This window comes from Folsomia candida, unplaced genomic scaffold (genome assembly GCF_002217175.1).
Source record: "Folsomia candida strain VU population unplaced genomic scaffold, ASM221717v1 Fcan01_Sc001, whole genome shotgun sequence".
Lineage (NCBI taxonomy): Eukaryota > Metazoa > Arthropoda > Collembola > Entomobryomorpha > Isotomidae > Folsomia > Folsomia candida.
The window spans coordinates 18283269-18304075 of NW_019091193.1; the positions used below are offsets into that span (position 1 = coordinate 18283269).

At 36.4% G+C, this 20807-nt stretch overlaps 5 protein-coding genes across 9 annotated transcripts in view; 3 read left to right on the top strand and 2 right to left on the bottom strand.

The window, feature by feature from the left end:
- The first annotated feature begins 1200 nt into the window (after window positions 1-1200).
- On the top strand, window positions 1201-9425 carry LOC110841692. 3 transcript variants are annotated; one of them, XM_035846694.1, is made up of 18 exons: window positions 1201-1455; window positions 2744-3011; window positions 3408-3670; window positions 3740-4327; window positions 4419-4562; window positions 4625-5753; window positions 5841-6175; window positions 6296-6387; window positions 6453-6709; window positions 6789-6939; window positions 7026-7219; window positions 7299-7846; window positions 7934-8153; window positions 8242-8331; window positions 8417-8535; window positions 8618-8761; window positions 8828-8957; window positions 9023-9425. In XM_035846694.1, the coding sequence occupies exons 2-18, from the start codon at window positions 2882-2884 to the stop codon at window positions 9304-9306; spliced, it is 4818 nt and encodes a 1605-aa protein (XP_035702587.1). In that variant the 5' UTR covers window positions 1201-1455; window positions 2744-2881; the 3' UTR covers window positions 9307-9425. The 3 variants fall into 3 exon arrangements, with proteins under 3 accessions (XP_035702587.1, XP_021943073.2, XP_035702588.1); XM_022087381.2 differs by lacking the exon at window positions 1201-1455 and adding an exon at window positions 1898-2276; XM_035846695.1 differs by lacking the exon at window positions 1201-1455 and adding an exon at window positions 1900-2276 and having other exon boundaries at window positions 6453-6697.
- An 84-nt stretch (window positions 9426-9509) lies between these two features.
- On the bottom strand, window positions 9510-10630 carry LOC110841693. 2 transcript variants are annotated; one of them, XM_022087384.2, is made up of 2 exons: window positions 10337-10630; window positions 9510-10209 (listed from the first exon to the last, which is right to left on the bottom strand). In XM_022087384.2, exons 1-2 carry the CDS (start codon window positions 10508-10510, stop codon window positions 9874-9876), a joined length of 510 nt encoding a protein of 169 aa, XP_021943076.1. In that variant the 5' UTR covers window positions 10511-10630; the 3' UTR covers window positions 9510-9873. The 2 variants fall into 2 exon arrangements, with proteins under 2 accessions (XP_021943076.1, XP_021943075.1); XM_022087383.2 differs by having other exon boundaries at window positions 9510-10212.
- Window positions 10631-11672: 1042 nt separating this feature from the next.
- LOC110850082 (dual specificity mitogen-activated protein kinase kinase 6) lies at window positions 11673-13877 on the bottom strand. The gene is made up of 5 exons (XM_035852034.1): window positions 13744-13877; window positions 13080-13525; window positions 12911-13014; window positions 12774-12830; window positions 11673-12662 (listed from the first exon to the last, which is right to left on the bottom strand). The coding sequence occupies exons 2-5, from the start codon at window positions 13438-13440 to the stop codon at window positions 12174-12176; spliced, it is 1011 nt and encodes a 336-aa protein (XP_035707927.1). The 5' UTR covers window positions 13441-13525; window positions 13744-13877; the 3' UTR covers window positions 11673-12173.
- Window positions 13878-14360: 483 nt separating this feature from the next.
- On the top strand, window positions 14361-16958 carry LOC110850074 (TBC domain-containing protein kinase-like protein). The gene is made up of 6 exons (XM_022097557.2): window positions 14361-14981; window positions 15049-15170; window positions 15250-15361; window positions 15430-15675; window positions 15785-15868; window positions 15978-16958. The coding sequence occupies exons 1-6, from the start codon at window positions 14459-14461 to the stop codon at window positions 16532-16534; spliced, it is 1644 nt and encodes a 547-aa protein (XP_021953249.1). The 5' UTR covers window positions 14361-14458; the 3' UTR covers window positions 16535-16958.
- A 787-nt stretch (window positions 16959-17745) lies between these two features.
- The window catches only part of LOC118433715 (vitelline membrane outer layer protein 1 homolog), a 3205-nt gene continuing 143 nt past the window's right edge, over window positions 17746-20807 (top strand). Inside the window, exons 1-3 of one of the 2 annotated variants that reach the window (XR_004833537.1) lie at window positions 17746-18556; window positions 19157-19936; window positions 20562-20807. The exon at window positions 20562-20807 is cut by the window's right edge and continues 143 nt beyond it. Coding sequence is in view for 1 of the 2 variants with exons in the window: in XM_035845922.1 (XP_035701815.1) it covers window positions 17863-18556; window positions 19736-19936; window positions 20562-20629 (963 nt within the window). In the remaining variant the exon portion in view is untranslated. The remainder of the gene's footprint in view (window positions 18557-19156; window positions 19937-20561) is intronic. The other variant, XM_035845922.1, reaches the window with a different exon arrangement.

A 20807-nucleotide genomic window follows, 5' to 3' on the forward strand; every position in this document is an offset into this window, starting at 1 on the left:
CAGCATTGTCACATTCTTACTGTCAAATCGCAATATAAAAAAAGTTGCAACGAATGCAAAAAATGAAGAAAAACAGTGTAGAAAATAAACTGAAGTTTTGCCAATGAGGTTTAGGTTACGGATATCGGAATGAGACCGTGAACAAGATGCCGACAACCGAAAGTTTAAGATTAAACGGATTATCCCCACACCTCGTTTGACAAAATCACCTTCTTTCGATCCGCATGCCAAGAATAGTATATACATAAGTTGCATTTCATTGTGCACACACGCAAATAGATCAAAAACTTTGTATATCAATAATTACCTGAAGAATAAAAAATCTGAACAGTTTTTCAATGACGACAACGAGAAGTACAGGAGAGTCTTGCATCACTTATAATAAGACCGAGCTTTTGTACACGCACTTAAGGATCCTTGGCTCTGACCGGTTTATTTCCAATCAATTAAGATTAAATCTCTAAAGGGAATCTTAATCCTTTTGGATGTGGATTACTACAAAAGTATTTTGATTATTTTGGCACAACGCGCATCTGAAAATCAACTAACGTCGTATCAATTCTTAATATTGCACATTCCACAGAAATTGAAATGCACTTCCCAGATACCTGTAAATTAACAAAAAATATCATAATACAATTACGTAAAAGCTATGCTCGCTAGTACTTAATTATAAACGGCATACAACAGCAAAACAAGGTATGAGATCGCGTTTAATTAGTGTTTTTTTTTATCAAATTTATCCATAATATTAATAAAATAAAATCTGTACAGGCACACAAAAAAGGACACCCACACCCACATTACAAAAGTTTAAAATTTAAACTTTAAATACAATAACAAAACCAATAGAAATAAGAAAGAGGTGCTGCACTAACCAGAGTTATGTGCTCAAGGACTTTCTCCACAGGGTCAAAAGTGCTGTAAATGCAATATAATCCTATGACTCGCTTAATTGCGGTTGGCTCTTTGCGCTATGCAAAAGGATGAATGAATTGCCAATGTCGTAACTCTTTGGTACAAATCAACCGAGTTTGTCACACGAGTGCAGAGAGCTTATCTGGAGTGCAGACTCCTCTTCCACTTGATATTTAACGCGTCCCAACAACAACGGCGTGTCGATTCCTTGCTCTCTAATTTGCAACGCTCCAATCCCTGCATCACACAGAATTTTGCGAAAACATAACGAGGATACAGATTTCAAAACCCTCCTCTATGACTCCAATTAAACTTTCTCGAGTTACTGAGCAGTAGTTGTCATTATGAAGTTGAGATCTCTTTCGTCTCGTGATTAGTCGTCATGCAGTTTTTCACTCAAGATCAGCCTATGTCAGGGAAAGTATACAGTGTACAGAGATCACAAATAAATAATCTTATTATATTGTTGTGTATGTCTCTTGCTTCTTGCGCGTATTTCCTGAGAATATAATTTGAGTTCGCAAAAGCTCCGAAAAGGTGAGTAACTTGCACAGAGTAAGTACAGTGTAAAGGCTCGAGACAGATTTGTATATTGCACACCCAAAACCTTATTATTCGCAGCAATCACATGGCACAGAACATCCATACATGGCGTTCATTCTACAACATGTTTCATGTTTATACGTTGATGTCGCGAATTATATTAGTCTTATTGCTCACATCGGTAAACACGATGGATTTCTTTTGTTCTTTTTAATCAACTCCAGAACTTACATGATTTTGCAACTTACCGTGGCCTAATTCGCATACATCATACATATATCTGGAGAATGTACTGAGTTATAAAAATGGTTTTTGTGCGGGTTCTATCCACGTTGAGTGTGTAGCAGAAGCTGAAGGGATGTGCTGTGCTGGAGGAACAAAGAAATGCAGGAATCTCGCAACACCCCACGATAACATGCGCCACGGTATGTTTGAAATAAAGTAAACAGAACCGTTGACCCGATCCATGCAACAACATCAAAAAGTAAAATCTCAACAAGATCTACAAGACTGGAAAATTAAAAAAATACGTCTTGGTTGCAAAATTCTATTACTTGGTTTAATTAAGGAAACTTTTAGTATGTTCGGGGTAGAAAATTTCAAAAGGTTTAATTAAAGAGAATTATTAGCTAGCAATTTTTGAATTATCTTAAAATAGAGGTATTTTTCGAGTTTAGTTAGCATGATTCATTGTTTTTTCAATGAAAATTCGAAATCCCTTATCTAATGGGAATGTGACTGACAATTGTGTGTATCTTTTGCATGGGTAAAGTGATTGGTAAATGTGAAATGATATGTAGTACTCTCAGCAGCAGGTTAGTCCCCTTTGCTTGGTGTGTGTTGTTTTTTTATTTGATTGATGTAAGGTCTGTACTATAAGTGCGACATAAAAGTTGATACGTTGCATGTGGAGAATATTCAGTGCAAGTGTTTAGGCGTGATGTATGCTATCATTAAATCCATTGATTTTCTAAGAGTTTGATGCGTATTCTGACATGCAATAGATTTCTTGTTTGATCAATACATGGTAGTGTATAAAACGAAGCGCTTTAGACTTTTGGACAACACAATTTAGTGCTTCCAAATTGATCTAATCATTAGTGAATTCAGAATTTGCTTGTTTGATCGATTCTTCTCAATCATACTGTATATAGACATTATTATTATCGCTTACTGCAACAACTTCGTAGCTGAAAATTTGGATAAAGAAAGTGTGTATCTTTTGAGCTAACTGATGAGATAGTACGATTAGTACAAAGTATAAACTTCTTTTATTTTTCAGGTTGATTCAATTGCGTGATGTTGGGGTGGTATTAACAACGTCTCTGTGGATTAGGCTAGATTGTCTCCATATAATCTAGAAAAAATAATTACGCTCTGATTTCCAAATTGTGCGTTATTAATTCACGTCACTTTTCTGATGGACGACACATCCGCTAACCTGCACCATTCTCCGAACGATTCGAGTAATCACAGAAATGCCTGTCATCCAGCAGGTTCTCAGCTATCAAACCCATTTCAGGGTATGAATGAACTGATCGCTAATTTGGGTAAGTGCACCAATCTTTTTTGGGTAAATATTTGCCTGTATCTATGTACATAATAGTATGAAAGTTATAAGTCTTACCTGTCATAGCTATCTCTTCCTGTGTCTGCATTATTGATTATTGTTAAAAGCTCGTAATAGTCGTAATAATATTTTTTACTCATTCATAGTCTATGTGACCCAGAACCTGAAAATGTCTTACAATTAGTACAGATTTGTATTGGTACTTTCATGTCCATGTTCTACTATCATTTTATTTTCTATTTATGTTGTTTGTGACCAATAACAAATGTACAAAGAAATGGCGTGTGAAAGTTCGCACCCGTACTGTTGTTTTGGGACCTTCGTGCATGAGCTGACTCTTCTATATATGTAAATGTACGTATATAAATTGTTTCAGATCATGAGCTTTGGGACGTACGACTTCGAGCATTGAAATGCATCATTGGGAAGGTTGAATGTTCTATTGTCACGACGGACTATCTGAGTCGACGGATTGACCTTTTACATCGATTATCAGATTGGCTGCGAGCAACTAGCGAGGCCACTGAGGATAAATCGCCCAGTTCTGATTCAAGAGGAAGACGTTGTTGGTCGGTAAACACAGCAGTTGCTGTGGAAGGAATTTCGTATGTTTTGAAGCTGTTGTTCTACCTTGTTGAGGTATTATCAGTTAGTTATGAGATTACTCATTTAATAATTTTAAAATTTTAAGGTTTATTATTTTTATAGTACGAAAATGTTCGACAATTCGTTTTGGAAGAAAAGTTGGATAGTGTTTTAGCAAAATTAAAACCACGCTTGGATGGGGAAAACATACGCCTTGTGGATACACTTTTCAGTCGAATTAACACATCCAGTTTTGAATTCTTATTGGAGGGTTCACCTGAAATTTGGGGTGATAATACCTCGAACCGGTCATTGAAAAAGAATACATCAACCGAGAAATCCTACTCGTACGAAGATAAGTTTGATGATAATCGTATTGGAGGTGGGGTCGGGGACATTATTTTAATTCGAAGATTAGACCACAAGAGCTTGGATAAAAATATGTCTGATCATTCTGCTGCTGGAGATAGTTATTTTCCTAATCAATCCTTACAAAGTATTCTCAACAACAAGAGTTTGGCATCCGGATTTCATTTTACAATCTCTTCAGTTTATCTTGCTGGAACTGATAGACGAGTGTTAGCGTCTACGGTGGAATCTTTACTCTCAAAAAATGAGCCGCTTATTTTGTCAACCGCTAGTTTTTTCCGTGATGTCCTTTTACAAGATTATCCACCAGAAGTTTTCATTCAAGAGTCTGCATTATGTATGGTATGTCTTTAAGCTTAATTATTATTAATTGATCAGATCTGATTTGATTATGTACATATATAAAGAAAAATATTCGTTCTAAACTTTTGAGGCATTACTGGAAGTGGCTGAATCTCCTTGGAATGATCCTAGAATCGCAACAGCTGCCTCTCAAGGATTACTGCAGTTATCACATTCTTTACGAGTTCGAGTAATGCAATTAAATGCAAGTGAATTTTACGAGACAAAACGCCAGGTAAAAAGAGAATAAATATACGAAAATAGTTATAATGTTATTAGTCATACATAATTTTATAGGCCTTTATCCCCAATCAATATGGTGGTGCCTCATCAGCATATACTTCTCAACATCGAATTTCTGCTCAACCCATCAGTGATTCATTTGTGGGAACTTGTTGTCAACTTTTGAAGGGACTATCTAGGACTTTGTTATTTCATGCCAATGAATTTCACCTTTGGATGTTACTGGACAGTTTTGCATTAACAGTATGTAAATACGCGTATACGTTCCCCATCGATTACAAAATGCTCTCACTGGGTTTACAAGAAGTTCTCCTAGACTTGGCTTATTGTTACGAAAAACATGGACAAGACATCAATAGCACAGTGTTGGCAATGTGCTTTGCATCCATTATGAAAACTATTCAAGTCAACGATGAGGTTTTTATATTGGCGTATGATATTCGACAATGTGTCAGAAAGCTGAGCCGATGTCCTCTACTTTCAAACGGATGGCCAGAAGTTCATAAGTATTTTGTCCAATACTCGTCCCCATTGGTGGACAGTCTTTCGTCTGATCCAGATGTACCAAATACAAGAGGATTTGAAGATTCTTTCCAACTTGAACCAAATCAAAAACAATTCTACTTTCAACCCCAAGAAGCAATTTCAAAATTACTTATTGCTATTCAAAATGCCACCGGACATCAAACCGTCATCCTAGCAATTGACAATCTATGGGGATATATTCTTCCATTGGCTGTTAACCAAAGATGGAAAAACGGTGCGATGGATTACATTTGCCAAGAAGTTCCCTTTCGAGACTCGTTTTATCGTTTTCTATGTGTGGAACCAACATGTGTTGAAGACGAGGATCTCCTTATTAGAGTCATTAATTTAATTGCATACCTATTTGCAAATTTAAGTACTGGAAGAGAAAAGTTGGAAGAATGGATTGTTCCACTGTGCATGGAAAATGGGAGTGCATTTCAGAAGCTATTGAGGACTTATTGTTTGAAAAGTGATATCACCGATGTTTTTGCTGGAACCGTGTTACCAGATACTTTAAGGTCTCTTTTTGATTTTCTGTTTGTGATTTTAAAAAAGACGGAGCCGAATCCCTCATATGCGGAATATAAATGGAATATATTTCACACGCTATGTCTAATCCTTCATAAACTTGGAGACCTGGGATTTTCGTTTTCCGGTAAGTATTGTTTTACGGTTTTCTGCTGGTTGATATTTGTTGCTGATTAATTTACTGATATAGCTGTCTATAATTATGTATGTGCAGTTGTACTTCAGCCGATTTTGAGAGGAATCGCATCATTGTCTTGTGTAAATGACGTAACAGCTCAACTTGCTCAAAATCCCAAATTTTGCGTTGCTTTGATTCTACGACTTACTGAGTTCATAATTTTCCTGCAAGAACAAAGTAGCGGCTTATCGAGTGAAAGTTTCCGGAACCAAGGAGCTCTTTATTACTCCAGTCTGTCACTTTATCATGTTTTGCTAATCAGCTTTGAGATTGAAGCTCCTCCAAACTCTGATTGGATTGGTCCTTGTTGTGCTGTGATTCCATGTTTATGGGATAGCCGGACTTCTAAAGTTAGAACTTTGGGATATCAGGTAAATAAATATATAAGCAATCGCAATAAATAAATAAATCGTTATACATTTTCCAAGTAAATGAGTATTTTAAATGTGAGATTAATTAAACTAAACTAATCCGCTAACTGTTATGCACAGATATCTGAGGTGATCAGTAGGCGGATTCAAGGAATAGTTGCTTTGATGACTGTATCGGAATCTCCGGATAGAATTTGGACAAGTTGCTACAAGTAAGCAAATCTAAGTAGCATGTTTGTGACGTGATACGAGACTAAATATTTCTTTGCGAATACAGTGCGTTGATTAATTTCGAAGAACCAGCCATTGTCAAGCTCCATGCAGCACATACCCTGTATAACCTACTCCTCCTCTGGGACGATATTGAAAGATCGACAGAAATTGGAAAGTCGTTACAGCTACCAACAACCTGGTCAGTATTGGACGAATTTACGAAATTGCTGTCTCATGTGTACTGGTTGCCAACCCTTTCGGAAGTGTTTGGCAACAAGGCCGTGGAAGACAGTACAATGACGGACGAAGGTATATACAAGGGTGGGAAATTGCTCTTCGTTTTATGCAAATTGTTACTTTAACTATACATAATGCATTACCAATAATATTTAATGTGTAGACAACTCCAACCCTCAACTGATTACACCCAAAGTCCTGACAGTGCTGTGCAAAATTGTAATCAAGATGAAGACTTCATTACTTCCTCCGTTTCATCCGGAACCGTTTTCAGGAATAATTTGCTCCAGTGGTTTGTGTGCCATGTTGTTTCGGTGAGTTCGATAAAGTTCAGAAACAAAATTAACAAATTTTGGTAAATGACGAAATATTTTATTGCTAACCTTATATATTGTTTCAGTCTCGTAGGTACGAATTCAATGTCACAGATTCTTGAAGCATCATGGTGGATTGACTCATGCTCGGCTCTTTCATCTGTGCTGGAGTCCCTAATATCTCTCTGCGAAATTGACCGTGGAATTTCATTGATCTTGATTGGCGATAAACACAGTATGATTTCCTTAATTCAATTGTTAGCCCTTCAACCTCCATCAGGTATAATTAAACTTAAAAATTACCACTCGCTCTTAAAGGGTCTAATGTAATAGTTTAATTTTGTATAATATACAAACAGGATGTAAACTTAATCTTGCCGACGAGACACTTTCTACTCTCTGGGTCAATGTATTTACACTCTTGACCATATTGTGCACCGATTCTGGAAACAATTTTGAGGACTTTGAAAGATGTATTTCGAACCAAAGAAATATTATTTTTGTTAGATTAACCGAGTGGCTAAAGTCTGACGCATTGGCAGTATGCCGAAAAATGGCATTGACATTTTTACATGAGATCCTTAGCAAACTTCAATTCAAGCAAGAAGAAAAGGAGGCGGATAATTTTCAAGCCGGTGGTCATCCAATTTTATGTCGTGTGTGGAATGAAAAAAACATGACATATGGAAGTTCACTTGTGGATCGCCTTGTATCAATTTATGAAGAATCCAGCACCCATGAAGAAAAATTGATCATTCTACGGACATTTAATGCCCTGATAAATATCTCTGAGTCAGCCAAAATCACTGCAACTCAACGCGGCGTAGTCAACATACTTATATTAAAGTTAAAATATTTTGCACATAAATATCACAATGTCTCGGAAACTTTTCATCAAATGAAGAAAGTGAGCAAACATTAATTGACTTACATATTTTTTTATTTCGTTTAAAATTGAATTTATTTATAATCTGGAACTGTAATCGTCTTTTAGTTTCAGGGAAATTATCAGTGGCTAGATGAAACAGCGACAATTTTGTCAGTAATATCTTCACTCGTATACAAAAATCCAGATGGAAAAAAATCTGCATTGTCAAATGAAGTGGTTGATACGTTCCATAAGATCTTTAAGTGGTGGAAGGCATACCCTGATAGAACGTTGTTACATGGATTTGTAGAAACATTATTGAATTTTACAGAAGAATTTCCACCAGGTTAACAGATCAGTAAAATTATTTTCTTAAATCATACATATATAATACAATTTAATAATAATTACCTGGTACATGGATTTCATTTCAGGATGCCAAGCTTTAACATTTACGACCAACGTCTTGGGGGTTGGCCCTAGGAAGGCTCCATCTGGTCAATCCATTTTATCCGAAATTTTTGGTATGACTTTTAATTTACTGTTTTACTACTGGTTTAATGCAATGCATAATATTATATTAGTACATACTTACAAATTTTGGTACAGAAATTTTACAAGCGGAATTGAATTTAGCAGAATCATGCAATCTTAAAACTGTTGAACTTTTGTTTGAGTTCCTTAAAAATGCAAGTTTCGTAATGGAATGTCGAACCATGTTGACTAAGGTAGTTCTAGTTGTGCTACTTTAATTATTTTTATAAACATTTAAAACTATATTTATTTATCTATATTATTCCTTTTTTACAGAGCACCATAATTTTATTTTTAATTAACCTGCATACCAGCGAAATTAAAAAATGGAGTCCGAAACAGCATCGAGTAAAACTATTGTACTTGGAATTTCTTTTACATTTATCAATTCATCCAGATATGCAAACGGCTATTGCGAAGGTAAACGTATTCATAAACTAATTATTATATAATTTATACAGATATTTGATCAAGATTATGTAATAGGTACCTGAAGCAATCGACATATTTGTGCTTCTTGTTGATCAAGGAGACGACATGACGTCCGTACTTGCGTTGCAAGTACTACGAAATTTGAGCTTCCAGGCCATGAATAGAACTCGACTACTGTGTGAAGGTAACTTACATTAATCATAATTAATATTAAGCTGGTGGGAAACAAACGATAATATATTATTTCAGATGCTGTTATGCCATGTTTGTCTTCAAAACTAAGTGAGAGTGACCATCCAAAAGAAATGGAATGTGCAGCAGTTGCAGTGTGGGCTTTGATAGCAAATTCAGAAAAGGGCAAATTATCAGCTAAGAAATCTTTATGTCCAATAGCTGTTCAGAAAACTATTACGCGACTTAGAAAACTCGAGCAATCTTCGAATGATCTTCTTACCAAGAAACAAGATCTTTCCAATCTTATCAATATTTTAACGAACATATCTAACCTATTGGGATCTTCACCTTCCACGTAAAAAACTTGCTAATTATTCATCATGTCAACAAATTTATTTTTATATGTTTTATATTTGAATTTGTACATAATTTGTACCACCAACCATAAATTAAATAAAGTAATGAAAACATGCAATAATTGCTGTCACTTAAGGCAAGGCATTTTTAACAACGCTCATATAGTGTGCATGTGAAAAAAGTACGACCCTGAAAATTCTAAATGGTTATCAATCAGGTGTAATTTCTTAATTTTTATTATGTTATTCCCTTACAGAATATTTCGGTGTCAGAATTCAAAGTTCTTTGCTGAGATAAGGACTTACATAGTAGCTACCTTTTAGAGAAATTTGGCTCAGCGAACGCTGCACTTGGATGCCATGAACAGTAGTTTTATGCAACTGATTGTTTTTGATAACCTGCATGGATTCTTCCCACTATACACAATACATACGTTAAGTCATTTAGTCATTTACTGTACGTGTTCAACCATTTTTATCCAAAATAAATATTAATGAGGCTATACTACACATTTTCACACATTTCTCGTATAATTCAAAAGTCAATTTATGTATAACTATTCTAGATATTTATTTATTCTTAACAAGCATTTTTTCTTTGTATGATGAAACGGCAACCGTAACCTGTTCCCTATGTGCTCGGGCAAGTCTTTTCTCTTTAAAATTCAAGGCAGTTGTGGCTCGAGGATTAGATATTTTGGTTAGTGAGTCAACGGAGACATTATACTTTGGATAAAACTTTCTCGAGATTTTCTTTTTGGAGCTGGAAAGGGCATCATCGATGTCGTCGGGAAAATTGGTGTCTACAGCATTTTCCACCAAAATTTCTTTATTCGAATCCAAGTTGACTCCAGGGATATGACTGGGGTCATCATGCTCCTCATCCAGCTTCTGTTGGCGTAACTTCTTCTGAAATCAGTGGACTCATTTCAGTAAATAATGATTTTACAGTTTCTGCTCAGAAACCTCAAGGACACTTTTTTCCTATTATAGGCACAATGTTTGAAAAGCTTTAACAAGCCTTGTTTCCTACCTTTTTCTGAGCCGCAAATTTTTCTGCTTTGGCCTTGCGCTTCAATTTTTGTTCATCGCGAATCTTACGTTTTTGAAGAAACATGCCCATAATTTCTTGTTCCCTCTCCGTCTTTGCTTTGTGGGTAGAAACTACCTCTGGGGCCTCACTATCACTATCAGTGTCGCTCCCCATCCTTCCTTCAGCACAATTTTAATATTTTTTGAAGATAAATTAGTCCAACAATTAATAAATTTCACTCTCAGCAAAACACAAACGCACGTGTTGCATGATTTTGAGACGAGTGACTTGCCGCTCTTTCTACTCGTACTCCTTTTTAGCCCAAGTCAGGGCTTATGGAACCGTCATGTCCGTCCGTCCGTCTGTCTGTCTGTCTGTCCGGCACGATAGAGCCAAAACGGCTGAACCGATTGACTTGAAATTTGTACCATATGCATATTGGACAAAGTTAGGAAACGAGTTCGAAGATGGGCGAAATCGGTCCAGTGGTTGACCGGTGGGGGTCATCGGAGTGGGTGGGGTAGTATGCATCAAAATTTCAAAATTGTCCTAGAAAGTTCAAATTTGGTACAGTGGTTGCTAATGGCACCTAATGCAAGAATATGACTTCAGATTGGAAAAAATTTTATCTGGAGTGACCCTATGGGGTGACCCATACCGATTTTTCAAAATCATCATATCGAGCTGCAATTTGGTAGAGATGTTGCTTATGGGTCCTAATGGAAGAATATGAAAAGAAATTGGTAAAATTTTTATCTGGAGTGACTCTATGGGGTGACCCATACCGATTTTTAGCAAGTGGTTTAAAAAGATGAAATTCAATACGGTGATACTTAATGGCTTCTCATGAAATAATATGAAGCTAAAAGTTTGCAAAGTGCAACCAAAATGACACTGGGGGACCCATACCGTTTTCAAAAGTTGTTATGTTCATCTGAAATTTGGTATGGAGGCTAAAAACCACTTCTGGATTATATACAGCTTTATGTCGGTCAATTCGGACAAAAATTTAGAAGCGGACTCTGCCTTATTGAGTCAGGGACTATGTCCCTGACTCGGGCTATATGGAGTCTGCACTGTAGGGTTTTTTTTGTCTTTGAATGGATTTTACATGCTAAAAAACCAGCGTCTTTTTCATTCTTTTTATGGCGTATAATACCGGCCTAATTTGCCCATTTATTGCATATTTTCCGGTTTATAATACATCCATCTCGTTGATATTTGCTAATACTCGTGAATAAAGGCAGATCATTTGGCGTTCATTAATGGTTAAAACAAATTGCAAACTGCACAAATTGCATGCAATATTTAAAACTCAAGACTAGACAATGCCATATGTTTTGTAATATAACGATCGATTTATTATTGATTGATTTAAAGCCTTACGTGTACATAGTATTGCACGATTTGTTTGTCAGTTATAATTAAACTCAACATTTATTACCTATTCTAAATTACAAATTGTAATTTACAATTTGAGTATAGAATTACTGTATCCGTTTTGAATTAAAAAGTAACTGGTTGGGAAAAAGATTTTTTTGGAAACTCTTTTGTTCGTGTTGCATTTGTATTGTACAGAATTAATAAATTTATTTTACTAGTAGTTCCTGTGTTATTGTGATGTTCAATATAAAATATTTCAATTTCAATTTTTGACGACGATATGTACATACTTAAAACAATCACAAAATAACAATAAAAAATGTAAGTTCTTGTTTCGTCACTATTAATTTCTAGGTGGGCTAGCTTGTTTGATTTTTGGCATTACATGGACACATAATATACACATGTTGAATCAGTTGAATGTTACATGTTACATATAATCGGATGACTTTACTTAGTCCAAAATCTGAGCTACAAATTCTGCAACATCTGGCCAAGGACAGGATCCATTTGTAAGACTAGTCTTCTCCAACAGAGCAATGAAAGGATGATCTAATAAGGCATTGTAGGACGGCCTTTGAGTATAGTCTTTTTGAAGGCACTGAGTTATAAAGTCTTGAATTTCAAAGGAAAATCCAGCATCTGTGGGTAGTCTAGGAGCAGCTTCTACAACTACTTGTTTGAGTTGATCAAACGGTGTCCCCCACAAGGAGTACGGAAACTTCCCTGTAGACAATTCCACTAGCGAAATACCCAAGGACCAAACGTCTGATCGGATATCATATTTGGAAGGATCCCCAGAAGGATCAATTCTTTCAGGTGCCATGTAAGGTTTACACCCAGCATCAATTGTTTTTGCAACAGAGTTTTCCAAATATCCCGAGATTCCAAAGTCACACATCTTAATCTGACCTTGTCGCGACACCAGGATGTTAGATGGTTTCTGTAAAAATAAATATGGCAACATGAAACGTGGTCAAGCCCGACTTTAGAAATAACATTATTCAAGGGGAAATAACAAAAGCTTATATCAAACAATCAGTTATATACTTACACAATCTCGATGGATTACATGAAGTTCAGAATGGAGGTAGTGTAATGCTTTAACAACCTGGAATGGATACAAATAAAGTAGTTTATACACATATGCATGGGCAGCGGCATAATTTGCAAAATCTAAATTATTATTACTGAATATGCAATCTTGGCGATGATATTCTCCGGCATTTTTGTACTCCCCTTGCTGAAAACCAGTGGATAAAACTTGTCTAGGGACAGGTCCATGACTTCCATGCCTATTGGAAACACAAAGTCATTATAAACACCATTTTCAATCATCAACTTCATTCAATTTCCTTACAAATCCACACGTCCCCCTCCATGAACAAAGCTCCGTAAAATTGTACTGTAAAACTGCAATTCGATGATCGCATGGAAATATCGAGATCCATTAGCACTCTTTTCTGTTCAATGCTATTTGCAGTAACTGGTATCCTCTTCACAGCCATCATGGTCCCTGTCGTTTTGTGTTTCATTTTCTCTACCACGCCATACGCACCTCGCCCAAGTTCGGATATGACTTCCAGGTCATCCGCTGCAACAACGAACGTATCATGATCGATGGTGATTGTGGTTGAGGTGTCCAAGTTTCGTGGCACGAGGGGGGCCGGAGGGGCAGACGTGTCCACAATCACCTTCAATCCAGGTCCTTTACGGGGCATTTTGATTGTTGAAACTTTAAAATGCAGGTCTTAATTAGTCTATGGTGTATGGACAGGGTACTTGATGCTTTCAGGTCACGACGGGCTAACGTAGGTTAGCAATATATGGCCATCAGTTAAGGCTGCCTGGGAGCCAGGCACAAAAATAATTTCTTAAAAATGATGTTTAGGCCTCATTTTTGGACAGAATGGAAAACGGATCGGTAATTCTGTGGAGAAACCCAGTCCCCACAAAATTACCGATCCGTTTTCCATTCTCTCCAAAAATGAGCCCTAAACATCATTTTTAAGAAATTCACTCTCCCAGGCACGGTTAAATATTAATATTCATGTGTCGTGAACTATATTATCACTACACACTATTCATAGTTTTTTAAAAATAAGTATTAGACTGTCTAATTTAGACACAATTTACACAGATGCGAGTTAATTTTCCATATCTTTTGGTTTGTAATTTACAAATTGTAAATAAGTCGTTTGTATCAACTTTCTAACAGATACCGTGGTTGGTAGAGTATTCATGTATTATTATTAGTCAATAACTTCAAACTTCAAATTTATTTATACAAATTTTCTTGTTTGGTATTTGGAAAATAAAAAAAAACTATGCACGAAGCACGAAGTGTCGCTGGCAGAATTTGATTTCACTTCGGACACCCCGGGCCAGTCTTTGACCTTTTCTCGAGAGTATAGAGTCGTCTCATCATTGCGGTAAATATAATAATTTATAACTTTGAACTTAATTATTACACATAGCTCCGAAGACACGTGATTGTTTAGGAGATTACTTATTAAGCCTGATGTTGTACTATTTATTTAACGAATTAAGCTTCTTATAGTGAGCTGACGATTATTGTGATGATTCACACTCACACAAAGTCATCATCAGCTGCTTAGTCTCTCTTGGTTCCTATTATCAAGTACTGTCAGTCAGCTAATTGAATTCATTCATCAGTAATTCATAATAATTTATTAGTATGTGCTATTGTTATTTATATTAAGCGATACAATTTGAACAATGGGTAGTGAACCCGATTTAACAATCCAGCAGAAACCTGTCACCAATTTGATTTCAAGGGACGGTTCATTCGCCAGTGTTGCTTCCTCGTCGACAATGTATCACACTGCTAAAGACGACATCAATAATTCGTCCAGCTTATACTTGACTCCAGCCGGGTCAGGAGATTTAAAACCAGAATTTTTCCTAACCCGACCCGAAATTCGCCGTGACAGTAATGCAACCACGACCAATTCAAATTCTGCGACATTAGAAGGAGCGGAGAGTTTGCAGAGTTCGAGCAGTGATTTGTACGACGACGGCATGGGGTCAGCCGATAATATGGCTGCTCGGGAAATGTCCTCATCCCCATCGTCTGAAAATGCCATGGAGGTCAGGGAGGATATCTCCAGAATTTGCAACACCATTGCAGAAGCAGAAGATTTCGACCGTGTGAAAATGACGAAAATTGAGCAGGCCCTAACATTAGGAGACATAGAGAAACTTGGTCAATTGGCGACTTCACGTGCTGGATTATTATCAAGTACTTATAACAAAAATAAAATTGTATATGCATCTATTTTATTTGATTACAATTGATTGAATCGCAGATGCATTAAGAACAAAAGCGTGGCCCATATTATTAAAGGTCTCATCTACTGATATTAGCAAGAATGAGTACAAGAAAATTCCAACATTTTACCCTGATGTGCCTCAGAAAATCAACAATCTTGTAAGTAAATTACTTAAAGTGATTTCAGGTCCCTTACCATACATGCGTATACTAACTTATATATGCATGCAATAAACAGGTGAACCTGGACGTGGCTCGTGTCTTGAAACGATTTCCCCCTGGGTTAACAGACCCACAGCAAGATCATCTTCAACTATATCTGAGCAATTTAATTTGTTCCGTTCTTCAAGGTCCTATTCAATTATAATATTATCTAATGCGTTCCGTTATGTCTAATTCATAAGTTTTTTTTCCCCAGGAAGCCGATCAGAGAAACGCAGGGCCTACTACTATCAAGGCTTCCATGATATTTCACTGACATTCCTTTTGGTTTCCATTTCTCAAAACGTTCCTTTCCTGGCTTACCTCTGTCTAAACAAGATGATTGAGTCTAATCTGAGTCCCTACATGGAAAAGACGATGGATAAAACTCATGACATTATTCATGTTCTGTTTGCCGTTATTGAAGCTGAAGATAGAACTTTGTTTGAAAAAATCGTGGTTGGTAAGTGGCCTCATTGAAAATAGTTGCATAAAGTGAAACGTATTATACGTATTACTTCGTAATTAAATAATTACGTTCCTGATTCACTCTTACTCTGATTCAAAAAAAGGTTGTCATTTGCCTCCTGCGTTTTGTCTACCATGGGTTCTTACATGGTTTTCCCACACTCTTCCAAGTGATACGGACGTATTTCGTAAGTATTCCAAAGTCGATATATTATGTTTATTAATACATAGTTACTCTTAATATAAATTCACAAAGTTCATATACAATTTGGTTCACTTGAAATTTTGAATTTTCAGGATTGTATGATTTCATCCTTGGGTCACAGGATCAACTGAGTCAACCGTATCTGATTCCGATATTTGTCTCCAGTATGTTAGTCTTACGGAGCTCAAAATCTATAATGGAAGACGATTCTCTAAACGACATAGCATCAATGCATCATCGTCTTTCTAAATTACCTTCCGAGCTTGACTCGTTGGAGCCATGGCTCATTGACAGTGTAAAACTAATGAAGAAATATAAAGGACAAGAAAATAAACTATTGAAACGCGGTGTAGAAATTAAGGCAATGCAAAACCGATTGTGGAACGAAGACAACCACAACAGACCAAAACATCGGCCACATTCTACCAATAATGGTGTCATTGCTTCAGTCAGCAAATTTCTATTCGTTCAACATAGATGGGCAACTTTATCTCTTGTGATTCTAGGAACTGCATTTTTATTACAAAATAAATACGGACGATCAGCATACAAGTTTGGAACGTTAAAATCCATTGTACAAGGTTATGCTCCAGAACGCTTTAAAAATATGTTGAAATATTGGTCAGCCGATGAAAGTAGTGATGAATGACATTTCCGTACTTTGGGCATTCCTTTTCCGATATATTACTAGCATCTAGTATGTTTGACACTGCATAATCCATGCATGAGAAAAAATATTCGTATAATCACTATATTTTAAATTTCGAAAAAATATATATATTTAGTAATTTATAGTTTCTGATTTTTTGCAGACAGATGTTATTACTTATTAGCTTTTACAGATAAGGCAATTGTTATGCAGCCTATTTGCAATTTAAAGTGGTAGTTAATACTTACAAGATTAGGTTAGTCATAATTGGTCTTATCCACATGTTCATGTGTAGTACATCTATACTATCATTACATATAGTAAGTAGTTCAATTTGAAGAATAAACTTGATTGCACAGACATGTATGTTGTATTAACAAAAGTAAATTAATAAAGTAACATTACATGTATTCCGCTAACATAACTCATCGTTAATATTTCCATTAATTGACACATCTTCTGGGCCAGATAAAAAGTAGCAAAATATAAGTATGAGATTGACTTTCGATCTGATGTCCATTCTTGACATCGAATTTTAGTTGAGCCCCGGCTCTTCAGGATTTGTCACATACTAAATTTCATGAAAAAGAATTGAAGCTTTTAGTAAGTATAACATGGTGGTTCGAAGCGAAGGCTCTTTTGCGTCACTCATAGATTCGAATACAATCAATTGTAATGATGGTATGAAACCAGGAAGTAGTTACATAGACCAAGATTTCGTAATTTGCACTGATTATAAAATACATGCTGGATGGAAACGTCCAGCATTAAAATTATGGTTTACTTTAATTTATATTCACAATTTCCATCTATTGTACTATAGTGTGCATATGTATATGTATGTGTGCACAGTACTGCTGACTGCTCAATTAACCAATTATAATTGTCTACTCATTAGCAATACTCAATTAATCTTGAAGAAGGTTGAATTATACAAACGCATTATTTTTATTTTTCTACCTCATTGGACATTAACACAATCAGACAAATGACAAAATGTTATATTGTGTTTTCGCTTCCGTGAATCATTTGCATGCTTCTATGTCTGGGAGTCCCATGCTTATCAAATAAAGGTACGCAATTGTCCTTCGAAATGAGGAAGCACAAAGTTTTCGGATTTCATCTCATCGCATATCACAAGAAAATATAAACTTTGTTAGATACACTTATTTATTTATTCGGAAGTTGCTCTTGGGTTGTTAAGTTGGCGATCGGCTAAGGAATTATTTTTGCAACCAAAATCTTTAATCTACAGGCTAGTTTTGTACAATACTTGTAATGAAGGATCAGAATATCTTTTGTAGTTTCAAACCAACTCTTTGAGTTTAATGAAAATTGAAATAGTCTGCCGACTAATGATCCTCTTCATATCATCTCCAAGTATCTTGTGTGAAAGTTTAAATAATAATGTTGTCGATAAATCATTGGAATCAATACGAAAAAGAAAAAGTTCGCCTCCCAGAATCCGTCCCATAATTTTGCATTCTCCACGAATAACTAACTGGGGAAATTGGCTGGATTATTTTTCTACGTGTCCAAATGAGACGTTTGTTGTGGGTATGCAGTTAAAAACTGACGCCTTTCATGGCAATCATAATAATGGTGGGATAGCCGATAACACGGCCCTCAATGGGGTCAAATTTTTGTGTGCAAGGACGACTTTTACAGTACGTGCAAGTCAATCATCTCTACCTGACCCAAACTCTAATATTGTGGTCGTAAACATCACGAACCAGCAACAAAAGTGGGGAAAATGGGGTCGTCTATTCATGTGCCGCAAAGGACACGTTGCGGTTGGATTCCAATTAAGAGTTCGCAAAGCTCTACCGGGGGGATCTGGATATGGATTTAAGATGGATGACGTCGCCACATGTAATATGAGACTTTTTTGCTCAGATGGTCAGTGGTTGGAAGGGGACGGACGAAATGAATGGGGACGGTGGACAAGGAAACAGCAAACATGTCCCGGGGGATACGCTATTTGTTCTTTGAAAACCCAAGTGGAAAGTGACCAATTTATGTGTAAGTTATTACATACCAATTTTGTGTAAGCGAGCAACCAGTAGCATGTACTACATACATACACGCGTCATTCGAAATCTTGGTTTGTCCTTCCTAACATGGCTTCAAACCACCACAACCGCAGTTCCCCCAAAATAAGATAATGATCATCATGTTACACTGGTAAAAGCGGAGCGTTTCAGTTCCTAACCAACTTATGGAACAAAGTTGCTCCAATTACCTCAAAGTTCGTTCATCTATTTTTAAAATGTGCTGAAAATGGAGTGAAAGTTTTGAGCCAAGGCAGGATAAGAAAGATTCGGGTCTCTATTTAGTTTCACCGAAAACATCCATACATGCCAAAGTATTGCAAGTCTTAACCGCTGGATGAAGTGAAAACTACATTACACGATCTGGCCTGACTCTTCTCTCTTCTTCTGTCTCTTTTCCCCCTCGCCACTATTTATAACTTTACTTAACTGAACTCCTTCTGTGCACATTAGTTCACTCGGCATGCATATACTATTTACTATTTGCATGCACTGACTATTGGCTTACTAACATGTATATTTCTTGTTCAAATACACATCTCGTTTCAAGGGTTTTATTTGTTTTCTCCAGTCACCCCCTAGGCTGAATTGGTGCTCGATTGAACTGCATGTGGACCCTCAGGAAAATGGGAAAGTCGCTTCGTGAACACTGCTCATTTATCTATGAATAGAATGTTCCAACCCTATCTCAGCCACTTGTCGGTTTGTGGGATCTTGACTGAGATGCTGGTGAAAGTTCGTACGGCGAGAGGAACTGCGCCCACGCTTTATCAGATTCACTAGCTTCCAAAATGTCAAAACAAGTTCACAATAAACGACTTGTCATTTTGTGCCTGGCTGGCGCAAATTTTGCTCAAATGTACTTTTAACCGAGACGTTTATGTTTTGAGTTGACATCCCAGAGGAAACCATGTTTTTCGTATCAGCCGTATGTTTTTTCAATAAAAAAACGTTCACAAAATAAAAATCACAAAACGCTGATAAATAAAATGCCCATGTCGACTGTCATGTCAGCATCTTTGAACATGGTTGTGAATTCTAGACATTATTATTTCTATTTAGAATAGGTTAACTGCTAGCTAAATGCATATGTATGATTTTCATCGATTATGTTGACCTATAAAGTTTTGATGACACATTTACTTTACAGTTGACGATACTGCGTTAAATAACATAGATGTGGGCTGTTGTCCTTTCGAGAACGATGCTGTTCACGTCGATGATGAAGAAGAGGATTATATCCCAGAGAAACCTGTTGCTGACAGTAATCTCGACGGATCAGAACCAAATCACGAGCTTCCTTTCTTCCAGAACAAAGCTGCCCTGGGCTGCTTAAAAATCCTGACTATTGGTAAGTCCGCCTGCCCGTTATCTATATTTCGCATTTACGTCATTTCTCTCATGAACAAGGATAACGTATTGATGAATAATTTGGCTCTAGCAAATTGTATACATTCGTAACATTCGAAGCAGTGGAAAATGTAACCGTAGCTAAAAATTTAATTACTTAGATTGGCCACAGGTTAGGTAACCAACCCTAATGTAGAGTGGTTATATGGTTGAAACGATATGGGTATGTTTACCCTTTCTGGCCAAATAGAGTTATTCAATGAGTAGGAGATATTAATCATGGTTCAAAATTTGAACTTCAAATAAAACGATGATCTCCCCAGGACTGAAATTTGTACTTATTAAAATCACACACGAGCTAGTGGAGCAGCTTTTCCCTTACATATATTTGTACATATACATATATGTACATACATCTGTGTATCTAAAAGCTGCATAATGTTTCTCACCACTCGGATCGTATAATAGTACATAGAGCTCATGTCACTCTGAACCCGTTGCCACATAAGAGTTTATCTTACTTATTAGCACTTTTCACCTTTGGCACCCTTACGTACATATGTACATGCACATCATTACTCTAGACTCCTGAAATTAGACACGTCATTTCCTTTGGTTGTCCTTAGTGAAGAAGGCTGTCGACTACTTATGGGCTCAAATCAATGACATGAAGAAACTTTCTCGGAGCAGCTAAATTGGAAATATTTTGATGGAAATGTGGAGCGTACAGATTGAAAAAGTCTCTTTCACACGCCAATATTGATGACTTTCTCCACAGATACCTTTCACTTTTGCGTTTCAGATTACAAGACAAATTCATTGCGTAAATAAATTATATCTTTGAGATGAATTATTTACAAGAATCCATTTAC

Excerpts from the sequence above, each read along its gene's own strand:
- LOC110841692 (XM_035846694.1), top strand. The coding sequence starts at position 2,882 with ATGGACGACACATCCGCTAACCTGCACCATTCTCCGAACGATTCGAGT. Across the intron at positions 5,754-5,840 it reads CCTGGGATTTTCGTTTTCCG|TTGTACTTCAGCCGATTTTG; the intron begins GTAAGTATTGTT and ends ATGTATGTGCAG. Across the intron at positions 8,536-8,617 it reads GTCGAACCATGTTGACTAAG|AGCACCATAATTTTATTTTT; the intron begins GTAGTTCTAGTT and ends CCTTTTTTACAG.
- LOC110841693 (XM_022087383.2), bottom strand. The coding sequence starts at position 10,510 with ATGGGGAGCGACACTGATAGTGATAGTGAGGCCCCAGAGGTAGTTTCT. Across the intron at positions 10,213-10,336 it reads AATTTGCGGCTCAGAAAAAG|AAGAAGTTACGCCAACAGAA; the intron begins GTAGGAAACAAG and ends CACTGATTTCAG.
- LOC110850082 (XM_035852034.1), bottom strand. The coding sequence starts at position 13,440 with ATGCCCCGTAAAGGACCTGGATTGAAGGTGATTGTGGACACGTCTGCC. Across the intron at positions 13,015-13,079 it reads GGAGGGGGACGTGTGGATTT|GCATGGAAGTCATGGACCTG; the intron begins GTAAGGAAATTG and ends TGTTTCCAATAG. Across the intron at positions 12,831-12,910 it reads TCGCCAAGATTGCATATTCA|GTTGTTAAAGCATTACACTA; the intron begins GTAATAATAATT and ends TATCCATTCCAG.
- LOC110850074 (XM_022097557.2), top strand. The coding sequence starts at position 14,459 with ATGGGTAGTGAACCCGATTTAACAATCCAGCAGAAACCTGTCACCAAT. Across the intron at positions 15,171-15,249 it reads CTCAGAAAATCAACAATCTT|GTGAACCTGGACGTGGCTCG; the intron begins GTAAGTAAATTA and ends TGCAATAAACAG. Across the intron at positions 15,869-15,977 it reads AAGTGATACGGACGTATTTC|GATTGTATGATTTCATCCTT; the intron begins GTAAGTATTCCA and ends TTGAATTTTCAG.